Genomic DNA, 16,190 nt, shown 5'->3' with positions numbered 1-16,190 from the left:
AGGCAACTGGCTCTAAGAGGAAAGCATCAGATGGTTTGCAGTATTGCTGGTGGTGCTTGCACCAAACACACAACAGGCAGGTAAAGCTTGGCAGAGGTGTCCTGCTACATCCTAATGATCAGGCAGTAAAAAACCCAAAACATCAGACTTATTTTTCAGATGCAGTTCCAATTAATTGAATTCTGCCCTACAATGAATGCAATTCACAGAAGTGTTAAAACATTTAGAAATACAATCACTTATATATGAGTTACTATATATGAGTTATGCAGAATTTTAACAAATTCTAAATTAGTTATTAACAGATATTTAGAAATAGAGTAACTTTATGCTCCCTTTCAAGCTCCTGGCAGGAATATGAGGTTAAGAGGTCAATTAAGCTTCTTTATTTGTAAATCTCCATTCCTATTATCAAAGTTAAATTACACCCCTTCAGAAATAAGATGCACCTCTCCTTTGAAAGCTTATCCAATTATCTTGGCTTCACTTCCTAACACACCTTTTTCCCTTCCTTTTTATATCAATCTTTCTTCTAAAGATGAAATTCCGTTTTGAAGGCTTGAGAATGGCAAAAAATGTCCCAGCTCATTGTTGTCCCACTAACAGTCCACATCAGTCAGTGAGTGAGAGAAAAAGAGAGAAATTATTCTCAATTCCTCCACGTCAACCCAGATTCCATTATTATTCCTCCATACAGATATTAGCTTCTTATTAATCTTAAAGGGAAGTTCAATCTTGATTTCAAAGTACCAGATAATAACAAATGTTCCTCATCTCCAGCAATTTGTTTCAGTCACAAAGTCTACTCTAAATATGAAAAAAAAAAAAAAAAAAAAAATCACTGCTCCTAGTTCAGGAATCCCAAGATTCAGATTTAATAAGAGCTATGGCTCTTATTAATGCCATTGTTAATCTACAACTTTAATTCCTGGAAAATTTGTTCCCAAATATATAGACCTGTTTCCCCTTCCCCTTTCTCCCTCTTGCTCCCCAAATCACAGATGATTTTTAACTCAATAATGTCACCAAAAATATAATGCTTTCACAACTGGGCTCTAGGATTCTTCCCAGCCAGGAATGTAGTTTATTTACTGAGCCATGTGCTCACTATATTTTTTCCTCACCTTTACCTTTGGTGTATGAAAGTAATAAAGTGAATTAAATCCCAAATTAGTTAAGCTTTACCCAACTAAAATATCAATAATGAAACTGAGCCTAAGAAAGTATTCCTGCCATGTGTGCTCACAGTGCCCGAATTCTGGCAATGTTCATTTCTATGGCATAATTTAAATATATAATCTGTATCATATATTCTTTCTATACAAGCAGACAAATTCTACCTGGGAGTGACAGAAAAAGAAATAGTGAATGAACCAATGACACATTTTTTTAAATATGTTCATAAATAGTTCCATTTTTACATACACATTGGAACAAAATCTTGTATTCTGATACACAAAGTTCATCAGACCAGAAATGCTCATCAGACCAATAAAAAAATCAGACCAACAAAAAGCAGAATTTCCAAATTTATGTACTTCAACTCATACTCATTGCACACCATTTCTAATTCTATGAAGCAAAGAGTAACAGGCCACCTCAATACATTCCCAATTACCAACAGGAAAAGATCATTGAATCCTGAACTAAAAGCAACAGCTCTTAGGCAGCCTCTCAGAGAGATCACTCATCTGAATGCAGTACAATATTACACTGGAGCATCAGAAGGAGAATATTCAACTTTTATTGTACAAGATGAACATTTTCTCAAGAGAGATCACTGAGAGATGCTGAGGTTTTCATGTTTTGATTAGAAGCAGTAGAAGTCGGCAGGTTACAAGGAGCAGCACAAGTAAAATACATTAGCAAATGAATAGCAGCCTGTGCACACTTGTGCAGCCTTAGAAACCCAGATATGGTATGAGTGATAAAGTGAAATACATCTGTATCCATGAATTATGCACTCCACTTCCTACTGTAGCCTCATTTTACAACAAAGCCTCCATTGTCTGCTATGTTGATATCTAACTTTACTCAAGACAACTTACTAAAACATCATTTACCCAATTACCTGCTCAGAGAAGGTGCTTGACCCTCTGCTGAAGCTCTGCAAAGCAATTATGGTGCCTTTTGGAATCACTGTACTTGATAATCTCACTTATCATTTCAAACCACAGAGGAAAACATTCCCTGAACAAAAGAAGGAGCACAGGTGAGCACCTTTGGACGCACAGGAGGTGGGAGACCCTGTGCATGCTCCCCTCTGGAGCAGCCAGAGAGGGAAAGCACACACTGGGGATGAGTTACCTGTGCTGTGTACTGGAGAGGAGGAAAACAGGGAGGGAAGGACTTCACCCTACCTAAAAACAATAGAAGCCAGAAGAGCTGAAGCCAAACAGACTGGAGGCCTTGCATCTCAAAACTCAAGCTATTTTACACAGGTATGTGGAAGTCTAGTGCTGTGTCAGAGCAAATCAATTGTGCTCAAGATTTCCCTTTTTCCTTAAATGGCATCTGAAAAAATCTGTATTGGTGACTGGACTCTCTCCAGACCTCTGCACCTGCACTCATTGAGGGAATACAGTAAATTGGCTTTACCCTTAAAAGACTGACCCCTACACCAGGCAGTCTGAAGAGATATAGATCACTCTGTGCCCTGGAGAAAGCACTAGGATGGCACAGCACAGCAGCCTGTTCCTTCACTCCAGGCAGCATTCCTGCTTATCTCCCATGCACATGGAATGCCCTTTACTTCCCTCTTGGCTGCTGAAGATTGTTCTGGTTGGGGCTGGGGGGGAGTTAATGTCCACAGGAGCTGCTCTGGGGCAGTTTGGGATTTGTGCTGGAAACAGCATTGACAACTCAGGGATGTTGACAGTGTTGCCTTGCTGCTCCTCATCCCACCTTATGGGGGTGGCACAAGGAGCTGGGAGGGGACACAGCTGGAACAGCTGATCCCAACTGATCCAAGGGATATCCCAGACCATCAGGGGTCATGGTCAGCATATAGAGCTAAGGGAAGGAGAAGGAATCTAAAGAAGGTATGGGAGGAAGAAGGAAGTGAAGGGGTGTTTGAACTGTTGCATGTGATGGGGCACTGCTCTCCTGGGGATGGCTGAACATCTGCCTGCCCATGGGAACCAGAGAACCAATTTCTTGGTTTGTTTTGCTCGTGTAAGCAGCTTGTGCTTTGCCTGTTAAACTGTCTTCATACCTAACACTGTTGTCTTATTTTTATCCTTCCAATTCTCTCTCTTTTCCAGCTGCAGGGGAACAAGAAGGTGCCTGTGTGGTGATTAGTTGTTGATGAGGGTTAAACCATGACAGAGGTACTCAAAATATAAGGAGTACAAAATGGTTACTGGTGAAATGATGAAATATCTTCTTTAGAATATAATTATGGTACATTAAGGAATATTAATGTATGTTTCAACAGAAAAATACCATATATTAGGCTCTTCACAGCAAGAAGAGATGACAGATTAACATTGAATCACTGGATCTCCTCTTAGGAATTGCAATACAAAGTTCATGCCAGATGCCTCTCAAAAAATGTGTTTCTGAAGAAAACACATACTTGTATTACACTGAATAGCACAAAATGGCCCAATATGCTGGAAACAATAAGCAATAAATGAAATTTCCAATTGACTTTCCAGCAAATCTATTCTCATTACAAATGGAGATTTTGCATGTATTGCATTACTTATGGTAATTGTGTGACATCTATTATGAATAACCATGTATTCCAATCATCTCTTTTAATTATATTCTGCTGTAAGAACAAGTCATGCAATAGCTTGCCCGGACTTGGTTAACTGTGTGTGTGCTGCATATCACTTTCTAATGGCTATATTGAGGACAAAAGGTGCACAAACTGTAACAGAAATGGCTTGTAACTGTCATCTCCTTCATTAGCCAGAAACTGTTTAAATGAGTAAAAAAACCTGAACTTAAATCCAGTTATATACTGAGGGAAAAAACTTGTTTGTGCCCCTTTCTTTTCTGAAGTTTGTAGTAATTGCAATTTGAATGCAAAGCTTGTGGTTATCTGCTACTGGTGCAGGAACATAAATTTTCTATAGTGTCAAAAGTGCAACAGCAGCAAACACCTCCTTTATACTTGTTATCTACCGTCCATTTGTTTGTTTGGGTATTACTGATATGATAAAAAGGATAAAATTACAGGTTTGTTCAATAAGCACACCAATTACAAATTTGCTCTCTACTAGACTAGAAAGTAACTGCTGCACTAAAAGTATTCATTATTTAGAGAATCATAGACTGGCTTAGGTTGGGGAAGACCTTGAAGTCCAACCCTTTACTCAACACTGCCAAGGCCACCACTAACCCATGTACCCAAGTGCCACATCTACACTTCATTTAAATCCCCCAGGGATGGCAACCTCTCCACTGCACCGGGCAGCTGTGGTCCATCCCCCAGGGCTGGACAACCCTTTTGAGAAATACATTTTTCCTAATGTCCAATCTAACCTCACTTCAGAACAACTTCAGGCCCCTACTCTGTCCTATTTCTTGCTCCTTGGGAGAAGACACCTCCCTACAACCTCCTTTCAGGTAGTTGTAGAGAGTGATAAAATAGGACAGGACTTCACAGTTTTTTAAACAAGAATGCCCATTATTGAGTTAAACACAAAAGGAAATACTCATTTAATGTTTCCTGAGTCCTGTCTTAATTTCCCAGCCACTTTTCATACAAAAATTTGCTACCACTTAATTTCATATCCTTCCACATTGCTTTGCTCTTCTGCTTCTACAGCCTGACTTCTTCCAGCTCCTTAGATTGATGCTTTTCTCACTAAACATTTGGCCAGGTTTCTTGCTATACTAAAATAAATTCTTTTACCAGGTATTTCTGTCACCCCAATGTCAGAAACCTCAAAGAAGATTCACTTCAGTTACTTTGAAACTAAAGTTGTAACATGCTTTGAGAATTGATAACAAGGGTAAACATGACAAAATGGGACCCCTTCTGCATGTCCATGGAGCTCATAAGGACAAGCAGTTCCATTTTTAGAAGACACATTATTAACACTCCTTCAGAACTGGACAGTGAGTGCCCCTGAAACACAGAGAGCAGTAGAGAGGTTCATGCATGATGTGGTTTAAGCCATTTATAAGTTCCAATCAACAATGATGACAAACAGGTGAATAAAAGCCACTAGACAAAAATGGAATTGGAGTTTTTCAGCTGAATTTTAATATTTGTTAGCAATGTCGTCAAGAAATTTAGTTGCATAAATCCAACCTATTATGGCACTGCTTACAAGCCCAGAGATCTCATTACTCTCCACACAGTCAGGGTTGAAGGTTGGTTCAACACATGACTAATAAGAAACTGCTCCCCCTCCACAGCCCTGGTAAGATGCAACAGGTTCCAGCCTAGGAGCTGCTGCCTCTCCCTTATGTGGCCTTGCACAACTTTTCTAACACCTCTTCCAATGTAGGTTGTGCTACAGCCTGAGAATTCTTACCACTAATCTGCTAATACTTGTAAGTAAGTGATTTGACTGGTAATTTATTCAATTTGCAAATAGGCAAGAAATACTTCTGACCATATTACTTGAATTTTTTTCCCTTTCTATTTACAATACTGACACAAAGGCTTTAGAATGGGATTTTCATCAACACCATTATATTAACAGAACTCTAACAATGCAAACAGAATTGTATATCCTCATGGTGAAGGACATCCTCTTTCAACAGTCAGCACCTTCCAAGCAAGACAAGATTTGAAGGGGGAGAAAGCATTTTTATCAGACCAAATGAGACAGTTGAACTCCATCCCCACAAATAAGTCATACAGACAAGCCTTTGTGCACAGAGCCCTGAATCTCTTATCTTCAGTAGCAGCATTTCTTAATGCGAGTCAAACACCACCCTTTTGTTTGCAGACTGCAAACAAAATGACTCCAGCCCTGAGATAATTAACTGGCCTCTCTATCACCAGCAAGTTCAAGTGGTTTGCATACACAGAGGGGATCAGTCATTCTTTGGGCTGTTGGAGGAGAGCCCTTTTCCCACAAGGGAGCCAGAGAATACAGCAAACACTCTGTTGGCTTGGTGCTGCCAAGGGCACAGTCCCACTCATTGCCCTCTGTACAACACAGCTTATTTCTGCTCAAAGTTATTAAGCATAGGAACTGTTTTTCTTACACTTATTTGTACAAGTAAACATTATAAGGCATTAATAAATTCTACTTGAAGGATCAGTAAGGAAGAGCCATGGAACACCTTTATTTGGGATCTGAGGTAAAAAAACTCAGGAGTTTTCAGCCATTCTCAAGAGCTTCAGACACAATACATAAAATCTGAATTTCCTCTGCATTCCTGATGAAGAGATATTCTATACTTCCCCACCCCCTCTCCCAATTTCAAATAAGATGCATCATTTATATCAGTTCTTCAGGACTTCTTTGCTGCATCAGCAAAGGAACTGCATCCTCCTCCTAATGCCCTCCTCTTCTAGAGTTACTACACATTTTGAAAACTTCACGTAAGTACTCCAGGCCTTATTGCACCAAACAACATTTTGTGTCTCCATTGTATTCCCTTGAATCTCTAGCCTCCTATTTAAATTAGAAAGCCTTTACCAAACCCCTTTATTTTTAACTCTTTGCTAAAGATCTAAATGGATCATGACTGCTCCTTCACATTGTGCTAAACAAACTAATAATAGTGGTAATGTATAGGAAGCTTCTATGATGAGAACTAGAGAGTACTTTCCTACAAGATTAGGTATCTCAAACAAGTTGTTACAAACATGCAGTACACATTATTGGAATATGTAGATATAAACATATATTTGGCAATATAACAATTTTATTTTCTTAATCTTAGTTTTATGGTAAATATTAACACTTATTTAGGCTGAAACCCATAAAATTCATACTTACAGAGAATAAATATAGATATGATAGATGTGTAATGTACAAAAAAAAAATCATAACAGCAATTCTGTAAGTTTATGAAGAATTAAAATTTCATATACAAGATAAATACCATGGTTTTCAACCAAACTTGTGAGAGAATACTACTGTTCTTTCTAGTGTACTATCTTCAGTGGAAAATCTGTCAGATCTGAAACTAAATGAAAATTACTTGGAAAATATATTAAGTAACAACAATAATTCTAAAAGACCATTTCTTTTTAAGGAAAGCATTAGGAAAATATTTGTGGCACTACAGAGCACATCAGTCTGAAGCGATACAGCCGTAGTGACAGCAGATGACAGGGAGCTCCCAGCCAGACAAACTGTGCAGCAGAGCAGATGCTGCTCTCACATTGCCTGACCCTGGATCCCATCCCATCCCTGCAGCAGACCAATTACACTGCAGCTCGGGGTGTTAGCAGGCCTTTGAAGGGAGCATCTGGTTCAACTAATGTTTTCTCTGCTTATTAATAACAGGAACAAGCGGCAGGAACTCACAGAACAGCACACGGCCTCAGCAACAAATAATGACCATTATCTCCATGTAGGGATGAAGGTGCCAGAAGATATCATATGCTTTGGGGTTTTATACATGGTCTATTCTCCACAATCAGAATATTTTCTGGTGGGAAAACTTCTATGAAAAGAGCAGTAAAAAATAGTGCAGTGAAATTCAGTATATAACAGTTAAACAGTCTTCCTTATCTATTTCCGTTTTGTTGGGTTTCTTTAGATGGAAAAACCTTTTCATAATCAATCCCATATGAAAAGTTGTTGCAAAGTGTTTATTCTAATTTATTACACACATACGTGTGCCCTTAGTAAAGGAACCAAAGTGTCCACAAATTTCTACAAAATTACTTGGTCCCAATAACCCTCAGTTTGCTGTTCTCAGTGGGAAAGATTGTTCCTTTTAATAACCAATTCAATAAACTGCTGAAAAATGCTTTGTATAATATAGAATTGCCATAGATCTGCTGTTTGTCTCTGTCATTACACTCTGCATTCAATCAATTTACAAATGTTGCTGTGTTCCTTTTGTGCTAGTTCTTATGGCAGCCTGAACACAAATCTAAAGATCAATACCTTGTCTACTGAAAAAAAATGGACATAACTAATGAATAATGTTATTTATAATAAAAAGTCCTAGTCTCCAAATGGGTTCTGCTAATGTTGAAATTCATTTTTCATATTTAACACAAGATGAAAACAAGTACCCTGCACAACACTCTAAGAAAGGCAGTGATAAAAACCAGTTCATATTTATTGAAGATGGGAGTGAGACCATGCAAAGTTCTGGTGCAGGGCTAAGAAAACATCAATACAATGCTAGGTCATTCACAAGGTATCTGTTACCATATTAAAGCACAAAAGGTCCATGTCAAAGAGCAGATGGAATTTGTTTCAAACAGCACCACAGCTCTGCTCTGTGGAAGCAGCAAGGTTCTGAATGAAGTCATTCAAACAAGAAGCCAAGGAGAAGCTGAGCTCATGCTGCTTGCATGAGCTGATTCAATTCGTCTTGTGCCTTTTGTGTGACAGAAACAATGCATTTGCTGACTTTTAGACACATCCCTGCACTGCTCCAGCTATTGAATAGCTGCCTCCTCCAAAACAACCACAGAGCTGTTCAAGGGAGCCACAAGTGACTGCTTTTCACAATCACCCTCTGCAAAGCAGCAAGCTGACAGAACAGAGAGGAAACAAGGACTCTTGTAAAAAAGGGAATGGATACCTGTATAAGGGTATCCCAGCAAGCTTCCAGAACACCCAGCTACCTCCTCCCCACTCCAAGCTTACAGCCCAGATGTGCACCGAATACAGTATTTGGGTTCCCACCCAGACTCTTGGCTCTGCAACAACGTGAGAAAGGCATCATAAAAGTACACTCCAAAATCCAGTACCTCATTAATCAACCCTGTCCCCAATGCCATGTGCCTTCTGCTCTGATATCAGACAAGGAGAAGACAACAGCAGTGCAGATACAGACCCCTGCTTATTACAAGTGACAATGTCCCCAGACAGCCCGTGCAGACACCAACACCTCTGAGTCTTTGCCTGCCAGGTGACAGCAAAGGGCCTGGATCTCCTGAGGGGAACAGGCACTAACCCTGCACGCTGACCACCTGCAGCTCTCCTCTGTCTCCTTGTGCCAGAAGAGGTCAATACTTCCTACTGTCCCACAAATGTGCACATTGTAGCTTACATACTGAAAATCCCAGTTTAATGTTGGATATCCTTACTCAACAATGAGTACCCAGCACCTCCCTATCCAAGAATCTGCAGTAATCACACCAAGGGATCCCAATACAAACTGAGTTCCTGAGTCTGTGAACTCAGAGCACCCAGTGGGCAGAAATCTAATGCTGGGAAAAATGAGGCACCTCTGTCCAGGAAGAGGAGAACCCTTTCCTTACCATAAATACCATATTCTTACTCCACCTAATTTTGGACTGTCAGCACAATTTGTCTTTCAAATGTCAAGATAAATTCACAGGATTGGCAGCTCAAAATAAACAAAACAAAACTTTCCCATGTGTTAAGTGAACAAGCCTGCTTTGGCATTGCTCAAGTCACACTGAACTCCACAAGGCCATTGTGACAGACTTTCTCCCAGAGAATAGTTTTATTTTAAAACTATTACTTCAAATTCATAATTCCAACCCCTATGTTCTGTTTCAAGATGGAATTTCAACCTTACTAGTTAATTAAAGCCACCACCTGGAGTGATCTGGCTTTCAAATTGATTTCCTTTGTCTCTCTAATTCACATACATTAATATTTTATTTTCTACTGAAAAAAGTGTCACACATGTGCCATAGACAAGGCAGATAAAATTATTGCAATAAAACAAAGAAAATACACTTCTTACTGCCAGGTCTCAAGATGAATGCTGCATTATACAGACACTTTAAAAGGCTTACAACTGCAAATTGCTCTATTTTACATACTGTATTCTAGCCTTTACATCAAGATCTCTCCTAATTTCTTCTCATTGTAATGAGAAAGGAAAAGGGTTGGGTTTTTATTACCTGAACATTTATTCAATGGAGAAACAAAGACTACATTATATATTACAACACAAGCTATTAAAACAATGTGACACTATAAAATACACTGCAAAACTCATTATGGGATAACAAAGCTAAACCCTGAGCAAATAAATGTATCTGCCAAAAGTCAGCAATAATTATACAATGAGAGTTTATAATCTTTAATTATTTAAGAAGAAAAGAAGCTTGTAATAATTAAGTTTTATATGCTCCTTAACTTGTCATTACTAGGCGCTCACAAAACTTTAAAACAAGAACACTTCATCTGAAATGCTCTATTTCGAACAACAGATGCAATTGTTCACTTAACTGATTAATTTTAAAAAAAGTCAAATACTGTTTTTAAAACCTGCACTCACAGAACAGATTAGAGTTTATTTACTCTCTGATCCACACAATGCATACAGCAACGGCTCAGGCACTTACAGGCCCTGCATCACACAGTGATTGATGTGACACTGTCTTTATATAACTTTGAAATGGTTTTTGTTATGAGAAATCTGTAAATCACCTTGGATTTACATCTGGAATTTCAGAAACTCAAAGATCAGAAAAACTGTTAATTTAATTCATAAAGTATATTGGTGAGACAGTAACACCTTTAAAGTTTCTATGAAGTCTGTGCATCTTTGTCATGCTCTGACTTCTGGTACACACAAACACCATTCAAAACAGGTGGAGAGAAAAGTTCAATATTGAACAATTATAATCTACAAAACTGGTGGGAGGAAAGGAAGGTTTGTATCATACTTCAGAAGAAAAATAATTTTAAAATATATATAAAATATATACATTAAACATCACTTGATTTTAAGTCATGAAAAAAATCAACATAAAACCACAAAACTAACAAGAAAACTTTCAATAAACTCCAGAAAACTTCCTTTTTTTCCCCAACGCATTCATTCTTTGCCTGAGCTCCTCCTAAAATTTTATCATGAACCTCTACACAAGAGGAGATCAGTCTTAATTATTTCGAAAAATTTCATTTCCAGCCACTAAAATCAGCACAAATTACAGAGCAGCAGAATTTTGACTGGAAAATAACACACTACACAACACATTAAACAGGTACATTGAGCATCTTGTGTAATCAAGTTACAACACAGTTTCAAACTCAAGCATTTTACTTACACCATGAGGCTTCATATTTTCATCGTGAAACGTGTGCACTATACAGATGGCTTATTTAATCCATTCCCACCTAAATTAACCAAAGCAATCTGTATCCCCCCAAAAAAGTCTTCAAAGTCTTCATACAGGGTACTACTGGCATTTGACAAATGGTATACATCTAGCCAGGAAAAGTTGAAAATCCTCCATAAAAGAGTTACCACATCAAAACATAAGTGACATTATTAATAGGGAAGTGGGATGTGTTATTCAGCATAATATGGAATTTAAACAGCACCACCTCCAATGGAGTTTAAAATGCTTTTAGTAGCACCTGGTTGTTTATATAACTTCTGTGGTGAAAAGGTCAATAGACTTTCACCTCGAAGGTCACAGTTGCTAAACAACTGTTTTCAGCAGTTCTGCAACACTGATCAAGCATCTTCTGATCAAGCATCACTGCCTGGACTTGGAATAAACCCATGTCACATCCTACCTGGCCTTCCAAGTGTCCTGAGCGTGTCCTGCCCTTCCCAGGGAGCAGCAGCATGGCAAGGATACGTCCTGGCAGCACCGGCCTGCGGTTCACCAGAGCAAAGCTCAGCTCTGTCCTCAGGAACACCACCGAGGGCTTGATCAGGTGCTGCCCAAATCTCAGCATGGTCAGGGCTGATCTTCAGGGTCTGAAAGAGACAATGGTTAAGATAATTAAGGGATTGACTCTGCCTTTCCCAAGCAACAGGAATAAAACAATCCAACTGCCTGTGCAGCTTCCAGCAGAAAGTGCCTCCCGGGCTCATCAATTGGGAGTCCTGGAATGGTTGTTACATCTTCCATATATCGATCATGTCTTTGAAGAAGGGGTGGAAAAGCCTTTTTTACAAAGCAAAAAAATTACATATAATTGTTTAAAGTCTAATCTCATCATCTTGGCAGGGCTACAGAATTCAATGAATGCAATTTCTCCCTCCCATTTTCATTTGTCCAGCATTGTAAACATTTGAGTTACATGTTCTTTGAGAAGCACAAATAGGATTTCACATTTTTTCTGCTACAATGCAAATCAGTGCAACACGGGATGTATGAAATAAACCACATTTTCTTAATCTCTCCATTAAATATCTCAACTGAAGAAACACTGGCAAACTGAAGAAAGTTTATTTAGCCATTTTCCATCCACACTCTCTAGCTTGAGTAACTGGAATGTGAAGATGATCACTGCTACATTTTCTCTTATAGAAAGTCAAAGAATTCCACTTTCATTCACTAAAATTTTCTCTCTTCGTGACAAGAATGAAAATCCCTCTTAAATAGCTACAGCGCAGTCCCAACTGTGTCTATTTTAGGTCTTTAAGCCCTAGAGTATTTAAAGTATTTAATTCAATCAGAAATATCCAAGGTACTGCAGGGTGAAAAATGAAGAAATGACAAATTTCATGTGACAATACTTGAGACACATCGGAAGCATTATACTCACATTACCCAACTTGAACCAAGTGACTAATCAGAAAATTCAGTTTCATATGTTGCCTGAGACAGAGAAACCTACTGCTACAGCCATGGAGTGTCTCCTGTTGCAGTTCTTTACTTGCAAGATTACTGTGTAGAGTAAGACCTAAATTTAGTTCTTAATCTAAGAGATTTATTCTGATTTATCATCCCACTTGTGTCACAGCATATATCACAGCTGAGATAGCCACAATACACAGAGCATCACCACAGAATTTCCGAAAGCTTTAAGCATTCACCCGTACACAGTAACACCCTACCTCGTCAGGAGGCTGCAAGCATCTGCCCTTCTTGTTCTTCAGCAGAACCTTTTATACCCTCATGGTTGATGCATTGCACCTGTGTGCCCTCTGTTCCCTTTGGTGGTTGGTCAGAGCCCCTGGGCACGCCCTGGCTCGTTGCTGTCAATGCTTTTCACCTGTTTTCCACAGCTGCAGCTCATTAGGGATTGAGGCTCAGCCACAGCCCCACCCCAATTACCACAAACTGTGTGCCTACACACCTGTACCTGTTCCCATAAAAAAGTACACATAACAACCCCCTCCAAGTGCACACACTTGGAAAATGTCTTTGAGAAATACTTGTTCTTCTAAAGGAACTTCTGGCTTTGTAGTGGTCTGATTCCACAGAAGAATGTAAATTAAGGGCAGCAGATGCATCTAATCAGGGTTTACACCAGAAAAACACATATAAATCTTAGTATATGATACAGTAACAAATAAGATTACTACATTTCCATGTAATAAACATTTTCTAAGCAGGCATCATGTCTTGTTTTATTTCTGAAAATCACAGATGAAAGGAAATGCTTAAACAGATTATGGAAGAGTGGAGATTTTAACTATGCCTGTTTCAAAGATTTGAAAAGGTTCTACATTCTTTTCTACATAAAGACAAGAGAAGATTAAGTGTCTGAGATTTGTCCCTTAGCATATATTAAACTTGAAAGTTGACAACATACAAAAATCAAGTCTCTTTAGCTACTAGAAGAATTGCTTAGCAGAGAAAACACCTGCTATCTTGTGCTGATGCTTGAAAAAATGACTATTAGGAACTTCAATCAATCTGCCTCATTTGTCTTAAGCAGTCCATCAGCAACCCCCCATGGGGGTTTTTCATTCCAATTAAAACATGCAGAATGTTTTCACACAACTCAGTAAAGAGACATGGCTCTCTTTGCAATGAAGGAAATGCTTCTGACAAAGGAGAGAAACATTCCATAGTCAGGACTACCCTCCAGTGATGGTAAGAAATGGTAAGCTGGTGTCTCCAGAAGCTGAAAAATCAAATGTACCACCTGCCCTTGCATTTGGCAATGCTATGGACTAAAAACCCAAGTGCTACTGATGATTTCTTGTTCTGTCTTCCAGGACACTGATAAATAAAGGTACTGTCCAGAGGCACAGGACAGAATTAAGCACAGAAACAAGGCTTCAAAATCACAAATGCTTAATGTAAATTATGATGATTTGAAATTTGACTTAAGGAGGGAGAGAACCTGAGATTTGGTAATCAGCTGAAGAAGTCCTCTGGCTGATTGCTGCCATAAGCAAAAAACAGCAAAAAGGAGCAAAATAAGATTGGTGACATTAGGTTGCGTGTTCTGTGTTTTCATCATGCACCTACCACATGATATTTACTTTACTACCTGTCTTGTTTTTAAAATATCTAGAAAAATCAGTAAAGTAAAAGCACTAATTTCATACCTCTCTTTGCAATAGTTTGAAGAATCACATTACAGCCCAAGTGGCTTGATATAGAATTAAAGCATTTATTAAAACCCTGTTTGTTTACTATGTAAAAATCTATCTGAATAATGTATTTCTATCTCTTGATTCAGACTAGATAAATGTGTTTCAAACTAATGTGTCAGTTGTACTGGTTGTGCTGTGTAATATTGAAGACTTCCCAGTGCTACTCTCTCCAATTCTGCAAAGGGATTATGGGAGACTTTTCCTTAAACAATTATTCATAATCTATTATATATTACTTCAGCTGCCTTCTGCCCTAGTGATGCTCTGTGTTTTTCTGCACAGTACAATCATCTGTTCTCAGAACCAACACAAATGCTAAAAAATGCACCAGGGAAATAAGTAATGGGTACAAGTGAAATATCCATGACTGTGCAGCAAGGCTGGAATATTCCAGAGTGCTGCCAGGCAGGAAACTGCTACTGGTAGAGCAAGTTTTTATTCACCTGAACTCTACCACTTATTGCTTGCATGGTCTATAAAGCAGCAGGAATCAATGAGCACAGGTGTGTGCACACAGGTCATGAGATGCAGTGTGTGCACAAGGCTTCCCAATTCCCAGATTGGAATGACCACGCTGAGTCTGTTCCTCCAGGGATTTCCATTTTTCACATAAAGAGGAGGTCAGTGACAGACAAACTAGAAACAACACATAATTGGTTAAAGATGTTTCCTCTTTTATGATGGTAGCCTTTCTAATCCCCAGTAATAAGAAGGACAATTACACAGTAATGTTAGAAAATGAAAGAAATCCATTTCTGATTAAATTTCAGCCCAGTTTAACACAGTTTCTATTCTGACTATTCAGATGAAAAGTGTATTTACTCTTCTTCATATTGCTGATATACATTACATTGCCTATTTAATCTGCCTCATTTTCCTAATTAAATTCCCTTCAAGCTGTGTTACTGCAGTTGTAGGTGGGAATACAGTATTAAAGGCTAACACAGCAAGTAGACTAATTTTATAGCCACAACAGACCTCAAATCTGTATAAGCCATACTAGGAAAAGAAAAAGAAAAAAAAGACACTGGAAATCCACATTACATCCTGAAAAAAGAGTGGTAAAATTAAGAAAAATCATTACACCCTGAAAAAAAAGGGCTTGTAATTCCTTAAGTCTGATAACTTAGCATAGTCGTGGTATTTTGTTAGGCCAGGAGACCAAACATCCTAAAGGCCTTGCAATGGGGGGCCAGAAACCGCTACAATAGCTAGAGAAACCATGGTCGTCTCTAGAATACATCCTGCAGACTAAAATTAAGCCCATCTAGAAGGGAATACTTTGGGATAGGAAGATATCACACTATTCAAGCCTTTCATTGGAGCATCTTTGTTGAATATGCTGATTTGCAAGGTCTTTAAAATTGTATGCAGGATCTACCCTGAATGTGCATTTCGGTGCATTCCACCTTGGCCAAATGTTGCACCACAAAGATCCTTATTAAATACCAAAATAAAAACCCTTTATCCCTTAACCATGCCTGAATTAATTTTAGATCCAAGAAAAAGGCATCCTAGGTACATGGCATTTCTCCAGTCTGTATAAGTACTACTCATATAGTAAATGTATTTTTGAGAGGAAATCTATACACACGTCTCAGTTTTCAGATTTATTCAGTTTTGGGGTTAGGGGCTTTGGTCTGTGCTTCAGTTTTTAAACAGCATAAGCTGTAGAATCATTTGTGACAAATACACAGAACTCTGAACAGAAAATAAGTTCACTTCTGGGCAGAAGATAAGTTCACCTAAAAAGAAGTCCATAGGACATCAAGATCAGTGTCTGCTTGTTACAGGTCACAGCTAAAATC

General features: G+C 38.6%; 1 protein-coding gene across 1 annotated transcript in view; it reads right to left on the bottom strand.

Annotated features, from left to right (window-relative positions):
* Window positions 1-16,190, bottom strand: part of FHIT (fragile histidine triad diadenosine triphosphatase) — a 517,912-nt gene that overhangs the window by 378,760 nt on the left and 122,962 nt on the right. The window contains exon 3 of the mRNA XM_058032008.1: window positions 11,681-11,802. Within this exon, the coding sequence (XP_057887991.1) occupies window positions 11,681-11,780 (100 nt within the window). The 5' untranslated portion in view covers window positions 11,781-11,802. The remainder of the gene's footprint in view (window positions 1-11,680; window positions 11,803-16,190) is intronic.

The sequence above is a fragment of the Melospiza georgiana genome, chromosome 11 (genome assembly GCF_028018845.1).
Source record: "Melospiza georgiana isolate bMelGeo1 chromosome 11, bMelGeo1.pri, whole genome shotgun sequence".
NCBI lineage: Eukaryota > Metazoa > Chordata > Aves > Passeriformes > Passerellidae > Melospiza > Melospiza georgiana.
Note: the sequence above shows the minus strand (reverse complement) of the source record. Positions and strands in the feature narration are given on the sequence as shown.